The 14846-nt window shown below is 31.4% G+C and overlaps 1 protein-coding gene across 1 annotated transcript; it reads left to right on the top strand.

Annotated features, from left to right (window-relative positions):
- Positions 1-230: 230 nt before the first annotated feature.
- On the top strand, positions 231-13049 carry Smp_138550 (hypothetical protein; the record flags this gene model as incomplete). Its single annotated transcript, XM_018792330.1, has 4 exons — positions 231-310; positions 4800-5038; positions 7671-7920; positions 12638-13049. The coding sequence occupies 4 exons, from the start codon at positions 231-233 to the stop codon at positions 13047-13049; spliced, it is 981 nt and encodes a 326-aa protein (XP_018644185.1).
- Between the last annotated feature and the right edge of the window lie 1797 nt (positions 13050-14846).

The following is a 14846-nucleotide window of genomic DNA, read 5'->3' as shown; positions in this document are numbered from 1 at the left end:
TCATTCTGATGAAAGTTTTGAAAAGAGAGAAAAAAATACTAAAATGAATAGAGAAAATGAAAAGAAAAGAAAAGAAGAGAAATTTCTTCCCTTTCGGATTTATGGTAATTGTAATGATATACAAACATTGAATTCTTATAAGATTGCTTCATCAGACATCTAGATTGTAATTTGAATTCAGTGGAGTTATTCTTTCTTTGAAAAAACCAGCAAACAGATTCGATGGCTGAATGAATACAATAAATTTAATTGATTCTATCTTTTGCAATAACGAAACTATGGATTATATTAATGAAGTAGACACGATCATGTTTGTTGAATACAATGACTGTATTGAGAGTATATCTATGGTATTTTTAAAAAAAAAATTACCTTTTTGGTAATATACCTTATGATTTCAAAGATTCAGAGCTTGATCGTTTAAGATAGTTTACTTTCATCACACTTAGTAAAGGCTGTTAACCTGTACGGAACAATAGGTTTTTGTTCTTATGAAGTCTATTACCAAAACATGCAATGAAATATTCAATTTTGACAATAATAAGTATGTAATTTGATTAAACCATTCGTTTCTATTCATTTTTATTGGTTATTTGTATCTTCCCATTAATGTTAACAACTTCAGTTGATTAGTCTCTTTTCGACATATGTACATCACATACAGATTACCTCAATGTTTCCTTAGATCATATGCATTATAATCACGTACATTCAGCTGATGATTCCCAAACGGGACGAAACGCATGTTTTAGATTCCTTTCCTAGACATCATCCACATCTGCTTATAATTCAATTCTATGTAGTTGTATAGGTGAAAGGAATAAAATAAAGCAAAATAATCGTACTTGTTAACCCACTTACACAAATACTTTTGAAATTTGTGAAACGAAACCATTTGTATGATGTATGTTATATTCTATACATTATTTTAAAAACTAGTCTTTTTTTGAAATAATCATGTAGATGTTCATGTTGATTTGTTTTGTTATTTTGACAAATAACGTACGGTTATAATCAAACTGAGTAAAAACCAAATTAACTACCTTTTACTTAGAACTTTAATTCTTTTCAGAAAAATGTAGATGCACATATAACTGATATGAAGAATTTTTCAAGCTCATTAGGATAAAGATGTGATATTCTTTAAGATGGAAAGCTGTTTATGAATTTATTACTATCACTTCAGACAATATTATCTGGATATAATTCAAAGTATGGAATAGGAATAATATATTTGTAAAATCTCAGCGAATGAATTTTGAAGTAAATCCAATGTTTCGCCTGGTGATCTGGTTCAAGCTTTTTCAATACAATTAGCTGTGCCATGGCAGCTAATCATTGATAAGTTAAAACCTGAACTCCTTTCCGTTTTATCTATAACGTATTATCTGAGTGACAATTACATTCAATGATTCTAATCAGTTGTCTTATCGGAATTCGTTAAACAATTATTTAGAACATTAAAATAACACATATATTCAGTTTCAAATTACATTCCTCCTGTTCGAATTTCACTCTTTTATTTTGTTTATTTATCTTCATTTTATACACGCTGTGACATATGTGATTCATATCAGATATTACAAGTTGTATGTTTTCTTAAAAATTCACCGACAGGAGACAATATAGTGTGAATGAAATTTCTCCTCTCACCACTTACGTTTCTATACAATATGTTATCTTAATACTTATCATTTCACATCAGAAGTCTCTTACACACTAATACATATACCTAGTTTAAACATTTTTAACGTTGATTAAATGACCTTTTCAGTGTACACCAAACCGAAGAACCATGTACCTATTTATATTCAATAATTTTGATGTTTGATTATAATTCCTTGAGAAAGCTTGGACCAGATCGCCAGGCGAAACGTTGGATTTACTTTAAAATTCATTCGCTGAGATTTTACAAATATATTATTCCTATTTAATGTCTTACGTCAACTCGGCGCTCAAATACTGTGAAACTATTCGCTCTAATTTAGACGAAAGTTCTTATATAATTCAAAACAGTCTTTTAATTATATTACTTAATAAAAACTGAACGGTTATAATTTAAACTACATAACTTAGAGAATATAATCCCTCCAAAATGTTATTAGCATTCCATATATAACACTAAAATGTCATATAGAAGTGTGCTTTCAATATCCCAATACGTAAAAAGTTAGATTGCGACAAATCTACCATTATTTTTATTATTAACGGTCTATCCAATGATCAACTTATGTGAATATATCATGTCAAGCCATTATAATGATACTTATTATCCATACGACACTACTGTTTTTTCTCTCAGATTGTGTCTCAAAAATGTAAGTTACGTGATATATTAATGACTGATCGACGATAATTGTTGAGAGCCAGAGATGAAATGTGTAAAGTTCATAAAAGTTAGAATCTACCTGATTATTATTCTCGTTATCTTTGTTTCTAGGATATTTTTACCATATTCCACGTTTGAATAGTCTCATAATATTACCTAGATGTCGTAGATAGTGTGTTCGGTAAGCTACATGTAAATCTTCTTTACCGAATTGGGTTCACTTTGTCATCAAATAACTGAAACAATAAATCTCAACATGTTATTAGATGTTATGGAAAATGATCGATTCGCTTAATTTGGTTTTACATGAAATAATGATCAGTAAATTGTTTCACAGAAAAGTTAAAATATAAGAATGAATGAAAGATTTTATAATTTACAAACACACACCCCTTGAGAAGATACAGATACTTCAGTTATCAGGCATCATTGTATGAGTAAATATGTAAAAAGAAAATTTAGATAACTGATAGTTGAATGAGTGCACAAATCCATGAAGTCAGTGACAAGTTCATTGAGTCATGTTGGTAGGTGCAGACTACCTGGTTGGGATCCGCGAGATGATAACAACCGATGGTTAGAGACCCTGAATGACATGGCTCAAAATCGTTTGCAATGGCGAAGGTGCATCCACTCTTTGTGTTCTCCCAAATTCTAATCTTCTGAATTCTTCATGTCCCTATCCTTTTTCACTTTCCAAATTTATTTCACTGTATTATACTCCTTCAATAACATCTTCAAACCCTTATCCTTCACATAATACTTATACTCTTACTACTTCTACCACTACGGGATTTGAATCGACAACAGCATCTCTATGCTAATGTAGTATAGTAGCTCGAACTGTTGTACGTTCGTACGAAGTTCTACGTTGTGACTGACTGATTGACTAGTTTAATGGGTAAAACAGTTTTTTTTCTCAAGTTTTTTTAAAACAAATTCTATTCAAAAGAAACAACTACTTTCTACTTCAATCTATAATAACAATAAAATTTATTTCCTTATTTTAGATTGTCGATGTTTTGTATTTGATAGTACAATGTATAAATCTGGCATTTTTAAAACACCAAATTATCCAAAAAATTATCAATATGAATTAAATTGTTTATTATATTATTTTCATGGTCTATCTAATGAATTAGTTAAAATTACCTTTACAACATTCAATTTAAGGAAACCTATTGAGAAAAAGTAAGTTAGAAGTTGTTGTTGTTTTTTCAATAAATTAAACTAACTAAATATTTTAATGTGTAAGCAAAGATGGATAGTAGCTAGCAGTGGAATCCAGGACTATTTGGGACTCGTCAGCTGGATGTACCTGCATCTCAGAGTTGGTGTTCAATCTGGGACTCGAACCCAGCACCTTTCGCTCCAAAAGCTCCATCACGTTATCCGCTCATCTACTAAGTGATTTCAAACTTCACCCTATTGCACAAGTAAGTGCCTATTAGGAATCAGTAGCTGAGCGGATAACGCCATACCGTCTGGAGCGAAAGGTTCTGGGTTCGAGTCTCAGAGTGAACATCAACTCTGAGATGCAGGAGCACCCAGCTAACGAGTCCCAAATAGGACGAAACGCGCGTCCTGGATTCCACTGCTAGCCACTATCCATCTCTGCTTACAATGCTTGTGAACTAAGGTTATATCGAGTGAAGACACACAGTATGCTCATATGCCAATCAGAAACTGACCAGTTGCAGTCCTAAACATCAATGGGAAGATTCAAATAAACAATACTAAGTGAATTTTAATGTGTAGTTTAGTAGATGGAAAAAAACGGATATAGTCTTATTAACTTGCAATTATAAAAAATATATGAGTACTGATGGTTAAGATTTACCGTTGGCCGACTCCGCTGCTGATAACACAAGCTTCCTATAATCAAACTTAATGAACTTCTAGATTGTGAAAACCTAGTGTTAGTCGGGGACGCTATATTGGCAATCAATGAAATATGTTTATTTCCTTAGAAAGTGAAATCAAATATTGATCAATAGGGTGTCCGCGTCCGTTTAGTTCTATTGTGGAACTCCTCAACAGTGCGCATCCATGATCCCGCCTCGCGCGATTCGAACCCAAGACCTATCGGTCTCGTGAACGAACACTCAACCTCTAGACCACTGAGCAGGCATCCAATGTCTAATGTCTAACTTCAACCAATCTACGAAATTGGGTGACACATCTACCAATGTCTTCAGTGGGTTACTATCTCACAACTGACACGGTTGAACTCTACTGGTCACTGCTTTTCACTAGAACTCCAAGAAATACCTTTTAAACCAATGATTCCAGGTTTTCCATGGTTGTCTAGCTTCAATTGAATCATGATCTCAACTATTAAAAATTACTATAATATCCACAAAACCCCTTCTGATAATAATAAAGATTATTTGATGAATAATATTTCTACCTACCTATCTATCTATCTATCTCTATTCTCTTTATGTCCTTTTTTGTTACTTTTATCCAGATGTATAGATTATTTAGATATGTTTACTACAATAGAATTGAATGATCAACAAATTACAAATAATGAAATGATGAAAATACCTTCAAAATTTGGTCAAACATTTTATAATTTATCAACCAATTCTTCTAGACCAGCTGATTATAGATTATGTGGGGATTTAAATGATTTTCCACAAAATAATTTTTATTCAATTAGTTCTATATTACTATTAATATTTCATACAGCTTCTAAAATTCCTGGTATAAAACATAATCAACAAATGGGATTTATTGGTCAATTTACATTTGATTTAAAAAGTATGTTTTGTAAAGTATTATTTTTGTCTTTTTATATAGTTGAGATCATGAGTCAATTGAAGTTAGAGCACCATGGAAAACCTGGAAGTAATGAACGGTTGTTTCGTCCTATTGTGGGACTCCTTAAGCAGTGAGTATCCACTATTTTTGTCTAATAACAAATAGTGTGTTAAAGAACATTTTCAAATAGTAGATAAAAGTTGTAAAACATTTGAAGGGTTTGTGGCAATGTTCATTTGTACAAACATGCTTAAAAATTAAGTGAACTTGTGATGTATTCCACTTATGTCTATATAAGTAGAATATAACACCAATCAGAAGTGGAATACCATGAAGCAAAAGATTGGGAAGATCAAATCGAAGAGAACTGGGACAGAGAGTAATTGTTATGGCGATAAAAGAGCGATAAAGTTTGAGACAAATGATGGGGGATTTACAAGTGGAGTACTGATAAATTAGTTTTCAGATTTTACCGAAGAACTCTGTAATTTCATAATAAAATACATTGATCGTCCTCACCTATGTTCGTGTTCAATACAAACTTACTTTTTACAGACTGTTTACTCAAATGATACTGTTCGAATTAGAACTCTACTGTGAGTTGGCTGCTTATGTTCACAACTTTTACTGAACTTCCTCACTGCTAATCTCCTACAAATAACAAATTTACCTGACTTTTCTGAAAATATTTCTTACATGGAGACTTTTTATAAGTACATGACATGATGCTGTTTCTTTAAGACCGTAACATAATACTCTGCTTTTAGTACAAGTAAAAAATACATTGATCATAGCAATAAGTAAGCATACTGAATAACAGTCTAGTTTACTTTGTGTATGTGAGGCGAACGTTTTAAAGATAAACATGCTTTATATGTTTCTGATATTCGTTTAAAGCTTCGAACTTTATATGGCATTTATGATTGACTACATAAATACAATCACATAATTGAAATAATCTGAATGTCAGTTGTATAATACAATTTATTTTTAGGAATAAATAATAAACGTCTACTTCTAACGTTAGTTGTCTTTAAGCGAATTATTTTAATTTAATAGTCGAATTCATGAGTCCATTAAACCTAGACCAATATGGAAAACCTGGAAGCATTAGACGAATATTTCGTCCTACTATGTCATTCCTCAGCAGTTTGCATCCACGATCCCTCACATGGGACTCAAACCTAGGACTTTCAGTCTCGTGCGCGAACGCTTCACTTTTAGACCAGTGAGCCAGCACCATACTGCGTCACCGTCCCACATTGTCTTTAGTGAGTAACTACTTCAAAACAGACACGAATGAACTGCACCAGTCGTGGCATCTCACTAGAACTGCAGGAAATACCTTTTGAACCCAGTCACCAGTGAACATATGATTATTATTATCAGAATGAGGGTTTGTTTGGAGATTGTAGTATTTTAATAGTTGAATTCATGAGTCAATTAAAGCTAGACCATCATGTTTTTAATCGATTCATGAATTCTACTATTAAGTAACTACAATCACCACACAAAACCCTCAATCTGATGATAATTATTTTAACGCAAAACTTTAATTATACATAATAAACACGAAACAACAACGAACAAGACTTACTGTTAATAATTTTTCAATAAATCTCAGCAATAAACAAAAAACTAGAAAAAAAATTTTATTCATTAAATAAAATCAACTTTTCCGATGATCAATTTTATTTAGTAAATTGTTAATTAAGACTTTTACTAACTTCATCTTTAAGAAATATATAAACCATTAAGTAAAAACAATTAAATAATATCAGAAGGGGTTTTTGTGTATATTATAGTAATTTAAAAAAAGCACTTCTTATATTAATCAACATAAGCTCATTAGTGACTGACTTTCAAGAAGTCTTTCCTGAAGTTCTAGCAAGAAGCAGGGACCAGTGGAGTTCAAACAGGTCGGTTGTGAGATAGTAACTCACGGAAGACATTGGTGGATGTGTCACCCAATTTCGTAGATTAATTGAATTTAGACATTATTACAGTTGGATGCCAGCTCAGTGGTCTAGAGGTTAAGCGTTCACGCATGAGACCGATAAGCTCTGGGTTCGAATCTCGAAAGACGGGATCGTGGATGCACACAACTGATGAGTCCCACAAAAAGACGAAACGGTCGTCCAGTACTTCCAGGTTTTCCACGATGGTCTACCTTCAATTGGCTCATGATCTCAACCATAAAAATCAAATAATAACAAACCAATTATATTAAATAAATAAGTCATAGTTACAAAATTATTTTTATTTTTTTAAAAATAATCTACTTAATTTTCTCATACTTAATACATAATTCAAACTGTTATACTATTTATCGAATGCAATAACCACTGGTTTCTATGGTTTAACTCCATTTATAAGAAAATTTTAGTTGCACCTGGAAAACCGATTTTCATTATTATTATTATTACTATTATTATTACTATTATAATTATTACTATTATTATTATTGCTATCACTATTATTGCTATCATTATTATTACCATCATTATTATTACTATTATTATTATTACTATTATTATTATTACTATTATTATTATTATTTCCCTTTTTAATAAAGGTAATTATCAAAATAATGGAAAACATAAAGAGAATACATTATGTGATTATGAATTTCATTATAGTAAATTATTAAATCATACAACTAATTATGGAAATTTTTTTTCACCATATTATCCAAGTAATTATCCACCAAATATTAAATGTCGATTCATTTTTAAAGCCAATAAAAATCAAAGAATAATTTTAACATTTCATTCAATTCAATTAAAATCAATGAAAAATGAAGATTCTATATACAATATAGAAAGGTCAGTATCAATATTGGGTAGTGACCAGTTTGTTTTTCTTTTCTGTGATAGACAATTGTAATTATGTTAATTACGATAGTGTAATAAGAAGAGGAAGATTATCAGAACTATGTGGTGATATATTACCGCAATACATTTCGAACAATCTGATCACACATAGTATACTTGTTAAGAACATTTATATAAATAAATAGCTTTACACCTATCCAATATAAGAGAAATTTGATTAGATGCCTCATTAGTAGAGCAAAAAACATTTGTTCAGTAGATAATTTAAGTCAGGAACTAGAATTTATCTATAACTCACTGACAGAGATCGGCTAACCTGCTGCGTTCATTAAGAAGTACATGTATGATACAAGGAAGAAGTCGGAGATTTCAAATGTTCGAAAGAAACCTTTATACATGAAATTACAATTCAAAGGGGATGTAGTTAGTGATAAAAATAAAAGGTCAACTAGACTGGAAATGGGGGGTAAGAGTAGACAAGGATAATAATAATAATAATTTAAAAACAATTTGAAACCTAATCACTCTGGATAATATGCTAATATTACCAGGGTTGGTTTAAGGTGTTAATTACACTTAATAATGCAACTGATTTATAAAATTCTTTTTGTATTGTTGGTTTGAATCTTCCCATATAGTGTTTTGGAATACAATTGATCAGTCTCTTATTGGTATATATGCATCCTGAACGGATTGCCTCGATAATACCTTAAGTCATAAGTAATATAAGCAATCATGGATGATGGTTACCAGTAGAATGGGAAGATTCAAACAAGCAATATTAAATGAATGAAAGTGTTAAGCATCTTTCAAATAGAAATATTTTCTTCTATCACGACTATAATCCATGTTCAAAGTGTAAGTTTTCAATGAAAATACACTCCGTCATGCTGGAACATTACTAAGTTGTATGTTTTTGTTATACGAATATTTGTGTCAGTTAGAGTTATTCAACCAATTTATCATTTCATTATGTATATACCTTGAAAGATTATGACGACTGAAATTCTTTTGTTTAATTATCGTTTTGATTAAGAGAACAATTCACTTTGTTCATCATAGTGAATTAGATCAAACAATCATTAATTTTCAGTTAGTTGCTCATTGCACATCTATATTGATACTTAAGTTTTACAAATGATTAAAAAAAAACCTGATTTATGTAAGTCATTTATTGTAGAGATTCCGCTTGATTTGTGAGATGTTTATAACAATCCTAATATTATCCAAAGAACTATTTAAAAAAGGGTAAACATAAAATTTCTTTCATAGAAATGTTAGAATGAGTATATTTAACTTCACAATAGTATAAAGTGGTTAAACAATAACAAGAAACCTATCAACTGATAATCATGGAATAAATTTATTGAACGCTGAAAGTGGCTAGGACACATTGAGGAAATCACTCACATGCGTCACAAGACAAGCCCTCACATGGAATCCTAAAGACCGAAAGGGGAGAGAAAGACCAAAGAACAAATTACGCCGAGAAATGGAGACAGACATAAGAAGAATGGACAAAAGTTGGATAGAATTAAAAAGGAAGGCTCAGGAGAGAGTGGGTTGGAGAATGCTGGTCGTTGGTCTATGTTCTATCGGGAGTAACAGGCGTAAATAAAAAAAATTATTGAAGGTATGTAGATTGACTTCAACAAGATACAACAAAAGTATTACTATATCAATGAAATTCAATCAGAATTACATAATTCTAGAAATGTGGATCAGCTTCCAAATTATGAAAGAACAACTATCCAAATTTTCTTAGTTTTTTTTCTTTTTCATTAATTCTTCTGTAGTCATACATTCTTTAAGGATCTACTGTAACCACAAGAATTGTAAAAATTTTTCTATCTTTTAACTATTGTACTGGATATCTATTTTTAATCAAAGTATGGTGAACAAGAACACGGATGGAACAATCGAATGTATTTAGGCACGAAATTACAAACTATCTCACTAAAATCTGACAACCATACCGTAAACAGATAATTTACAAAATAACAATCAATTGTCTCAATCTTGATTGTTCCTTCTGTAAATATCAGTCCATCTTCTTTGATCTCATTTTTCATGCATTTTAATACCGATTACGCTTCATTCTTATTCTTTCCTTATCTATCTTCTGCCAAAATACATCCTATGCCTGACCCTCACTATATACTACTTATATGGATATAAATAACCCATACCACAAAAGTATCCTTACTGTTTATAAATCATATTAATCTTATACATTAGATAATCTTAATGTAATAAATTATATGATATAAATGAGAGTTACATTAAACGTACTATTATATAACTGACAACTATATATCTATCTCTCTGTTCTTCTTGACTTGTGATAGATACTAGTTTTCATTTCATCGTTTATTCAAACTGATTTGATTTATTCAAATTATTATTCAAATGAAATGACAGTCATAATTTACTAATGAAAAGAATAACTGTCTCCCAATATGTTGTTTCAAGATATAGATATATAAAGTCAATTACCAAGAAGTTTAGAATTATAAATAGCCGTTTTTCATGATGAAACTGACATTGTGGAAAAAACCCTATAAATCAATTATGTAACAAGTTAAATGTTGATTTTATATTACTGATAGAAAAATATTAATGAGTTTAAACATGATTTAATTTCTGATTAGATAGTGTGTAAATCTAATAAGTGTGTATACAACTATGTAAAAAGAAATATTTGTATCCATAGTGATTTAATCTATATGACTGTCCACTTGGTGTTGTTTGCCTATATCTTCCGATTGTTGTTGGAATTAATCAATCTCTTGTGGGTATATGTACATCCTGAACGGATTGCCTCGATATTGCCTTAAGTCACAAGCTTTTTAAACAATGATGGATGGTGACCAATAGTGGAATCCAGGACATGCGTTTCGTCCTATTTGCGACTCATCAGCTCAAGATATATGCATCCCAGAGTTGATGTTCACTCTGGGATTCGAGTCCCAAATACGACAAAACTCATGTCCTGGATTCTACTGTTAGCCGCTATCTATTTTTACCATATAACTATGTTTCACGTCAAACTTTCTCTAAATTGTACAACTTATTTTAAAAGTTCACTAGGTAAAATTATCGAATAAATTTTTTAATAATTCAACAAGATTTAATCAGTATACGTAGTTCATCTATTGAATACAATAACTTACTATATAGTATCTTATAGAGCTTGTATAGATTCCTCATAATGCCTATGTGATTATTTAAAGCTTTTCGACAAATAAGTGTTATATTTTTGAGTCAATATGACTACACATGTTTAGCTTAATCAGTTATTTGCTTGTAACACTGGTTACTTTTACATAAGCGTATGTGTGTACATATGTTTACTCACCACTATTGTATTCGTTACCTGTTTTTAGCTTGTTCTACTTGGTATTACTATCAATGTTGAGTCACGTTTAATAAAACTGAGTAGATTGAGAGGCTTTACTCCATGTTTCACTCATACAGTCTGTCTAGGTAATGTCCGAAATAAATTTTCCTAAATTAAATTGTTTTTCTTCTATTAACCTCATCGCCTAACAGAGTTAGCCTAGGTAAAATTTACGGAACTAAATGGGGAATTTATATTTCATGGTTTATTCGTAGTTATTCATAATGGATTCCATGCATTCAAACAGTCTACACCTCCAGATAACTCGTTTAATTTAAGACTGAACAGTTGCAGAAGCTTAGAATCAAAGAAATAATCCAGTTCTCCAAATGTTTGTTCTCAATTTACAAAACTGATCAAAAAAGGAAGTCAACAATTGATCTTACCCTACATTACACAATTTTATTCTCTCACTCAAATAATTGACCTACTTGCAAATGGCTATTTTATTTAATCTACTGTTTTCATTAATCGCAGTGAACAATTCAGAAATTCCTTGAAAACTCTATTCAAACTTTATTAAAGTTTAATGTAGTTTGTTATGACTTGACCAATACCGTCGCCAATTGTTATGTAAATTAAACAAGGACGTAACTCGCATGAATTATCCACCAATAGAAATACGACTTCTACGACCTTAACACTTTGACAATCAATGACGTTCGATTAGTATGAGTAATCTAGCGTCCTTATTGGTCCTTTATCCGCCTAGTCCTTCCACTTGAGTCCAGAACATCAATGACAACTTCTGCTATGCGAATCTATGCGAATCGTTTATTTCAAGCATACTTTGTTTATATACCAGACAGACAGACAGACAGTATCACACCATAAAATAGAAAATAATATTTGTACAAGATCAAGCCAAATGTGGCTCTAAGCGTGGGGTACAATAATCAATAAACTGAGTATAACCTAGGAATAGTAAATCATATAATAATAATCAATAGGTCAAAATGAAGCTTGTAATAAGATGAATATAGATATAGATAATCTAGTTACTGAATAGTTATATAATAAGAATATATATATAGAATAATCGTCCAATAATAGGTCCTGGGAGTTACCCGTACTAAAGTCTTCGCTAGGATATAACATAGTTCACTTCGACGTTTTACTAAAATCCTAATAATAAATGTATATTAGCATTTCTAAAGCTTTAAAAGTAGTACAACAGTTACTGTTCTATGAGAAGCAAGTAAGTCATATAATGAGGACAATGACAGTCTTTAAGCAAGAATGTAGAGTTGTGTATCTGGCATGGCAACATAGATTAATTAATAAACTTTTCTCTTTCCTAACGATTAGATGCGGTACAAGAAATTCTATACCTGTGCATAATGATTTTATTTCCATATCTGAGATGTACAAGAATAAATCAAGAGCTTTGGCATATCTGTGTACTAATCTAGTGAATATACAACTTGTTTCACATAGTCCTATATTAAGATTGGACTTTATCAGTCGTAGTCCTTTCTATCAAGGTCAAGGTTTTCATGGAACTTATGAGTTTGTTCATGAATCTCAAGTTTTACCTTCTCCATTTCTTGAAGAAGATGACCAACTAGTTGAAACTAATGAACATGAAGAGAAATATCAAAATTCTAGAAATAATCGAGATAAACTAGAAAATTTTTCAAATACCAACAAGTCCAGACTGTTTTTTGCAGATGCCGGATTTACATCCACAAGAAATATGCAATTTCGTGAAGGTAACTGAATAATTATTATTGTATTATTTTTTTAAATCTGAATATGTTTGGATATTTTAAATAAAAACCGACAGGAAGCCTATATCATTATCTGTTTGTATATCAGACGTTCATTAATTCCCAGTAATCGTGTTTACTAATTCACTAGTGGCATTTACTTAAAATCTCTAATTCTACAAAAGATTGGTTATATTTCTGAACATTTCGCTAGCTTTCACCAACAACATATACTTATGAAAACGTAGACCTAAAAAACAGGTTAATTGTTACTTTACGACTGTACTTATGAGAATGGTGTTGATTGAATTTAAATGTCAAATATCTCAACCAATTAAGTTTCAATAGATGTCAGATTGGGTAAGAAAACTGTGGTTTAATTTTTTTATGTGACATTGTTTTCCTCTGGATTATACTTTAATGGACCGAGATCTGACTTCAGGTCTATCGTATGAATGATTGTTATTGAATGGTTGCTGTCGAAATATACATCCTGACTATGCTCGTATATTATTATCGACTTAAATCGCATTAGTGAATAACGAAATTGAATAAGTTAAATACGAGAATGAATTTCGAATATGCATATTTTGTAAAACCATTGATCCAGTCAAATGAGCAAAGGAACTAAGCGGAAAGGAGAGAGCAAAGAGAAATGACGTGCAGCGGAGATGAACGTGTGAGCCAACTTGATTTAATCAAGCGTTAATCAATATTTATAGTCATACAAAAATAAGCTACAGACATGTGATGAATAGGATAAGAAGTGTGCACACATACACTCAAATAAAAACAATCACGGTTGATAAGTGGATAATTAACAAGGTCAAAACGTGACTCAAGAAGAATGGATAAATTGCCCTGTCCAGAACCTAGAATAAGATATTAGGCTTAACATAGTAGCCGACAATACAACACTCTTGAAAATACTAGTATAACTTGTAAATTTCCAAACCAATAAAATTTCAATCTAATTTCCCTCGGTAAATTACTGTTGGTACAAAACAAATGTAAATTTCTTGATAGTTGATAACAGAGAGAACCAGTCGCTTATCAATTACGTAGAATATGATGAACAGTTTATTTTCATAATTAATTTTGTCATAGACACACTTTCAGTGTTCTCTTTTCTGATTTCTACTAATTTTTCGACAATCACAGATGAACAGCAAATAATCTATAAACATATATGTACTATCTTCACAGTTGAATTCACTAGTCGACCAAAGCTAGACTTCCATTGAAAATCTATAAGCATTAGACGACCGTTTCATCCTAGTATAGGGCTCCTCAGAACTGCGTACCCACGATCCCGCACATGGGACTTAAACTCAGGACTCCAGTCTCGCTTACAAACACTTAACCTCTAGATCACTGAACCGACTCACTGTTGAGGGGTCTCATACTGGAACGGAACGGCCGTTCAGTGCTTCCAGGTTTCAATAGTGGTCTAGCTGAGATTGACCAGTCAATTCAAATGTGAAAATACTACAATCTACACAAATCGTCATACTGATATATGCAATAACATAGCTTTCATTAAGCCATCAGTATTTCATTTTGTCTAGCATTCAAAGAATGTTTTTAATCTAACTTTGTTGAAATAATTCTCTTACAACTTTGCTAAAATCATTTTCACAGTTGAAATCATGAGTCAATTGAAGCTAGACCACCATCGAAAACCTGGAAGCACTGGATGACCGTTTCGTCCTATTATGGGACTCCTCAGCAGTGCGCATCCACGAACCCGTTGGATGCCAGCTCAGTGGTCTATCGGTTAAGGGCTTCGGCTCGTGACTGGTAGGTCC

Source organism: Schistosoma mansoni (genome assembly GCF_000237925.1).
Source record: "Schistosoma mansoni, WGS project CABG00000000 data, supercontig 0370, strain Puerto Rico, whole genome shotgun sequence".
NCBI classification, from domain to species: Eukaryota; Metazoa; Platyhelminthes; class Trematoda; order Strigeidida; family Schistosomatidae; genus Schistosoma; species Schistosoma mansoni.
Note: the sequence above shows the minus strand (reverse complement) of the source record. Positions and strands in the feature narration are given on the sequence as shown.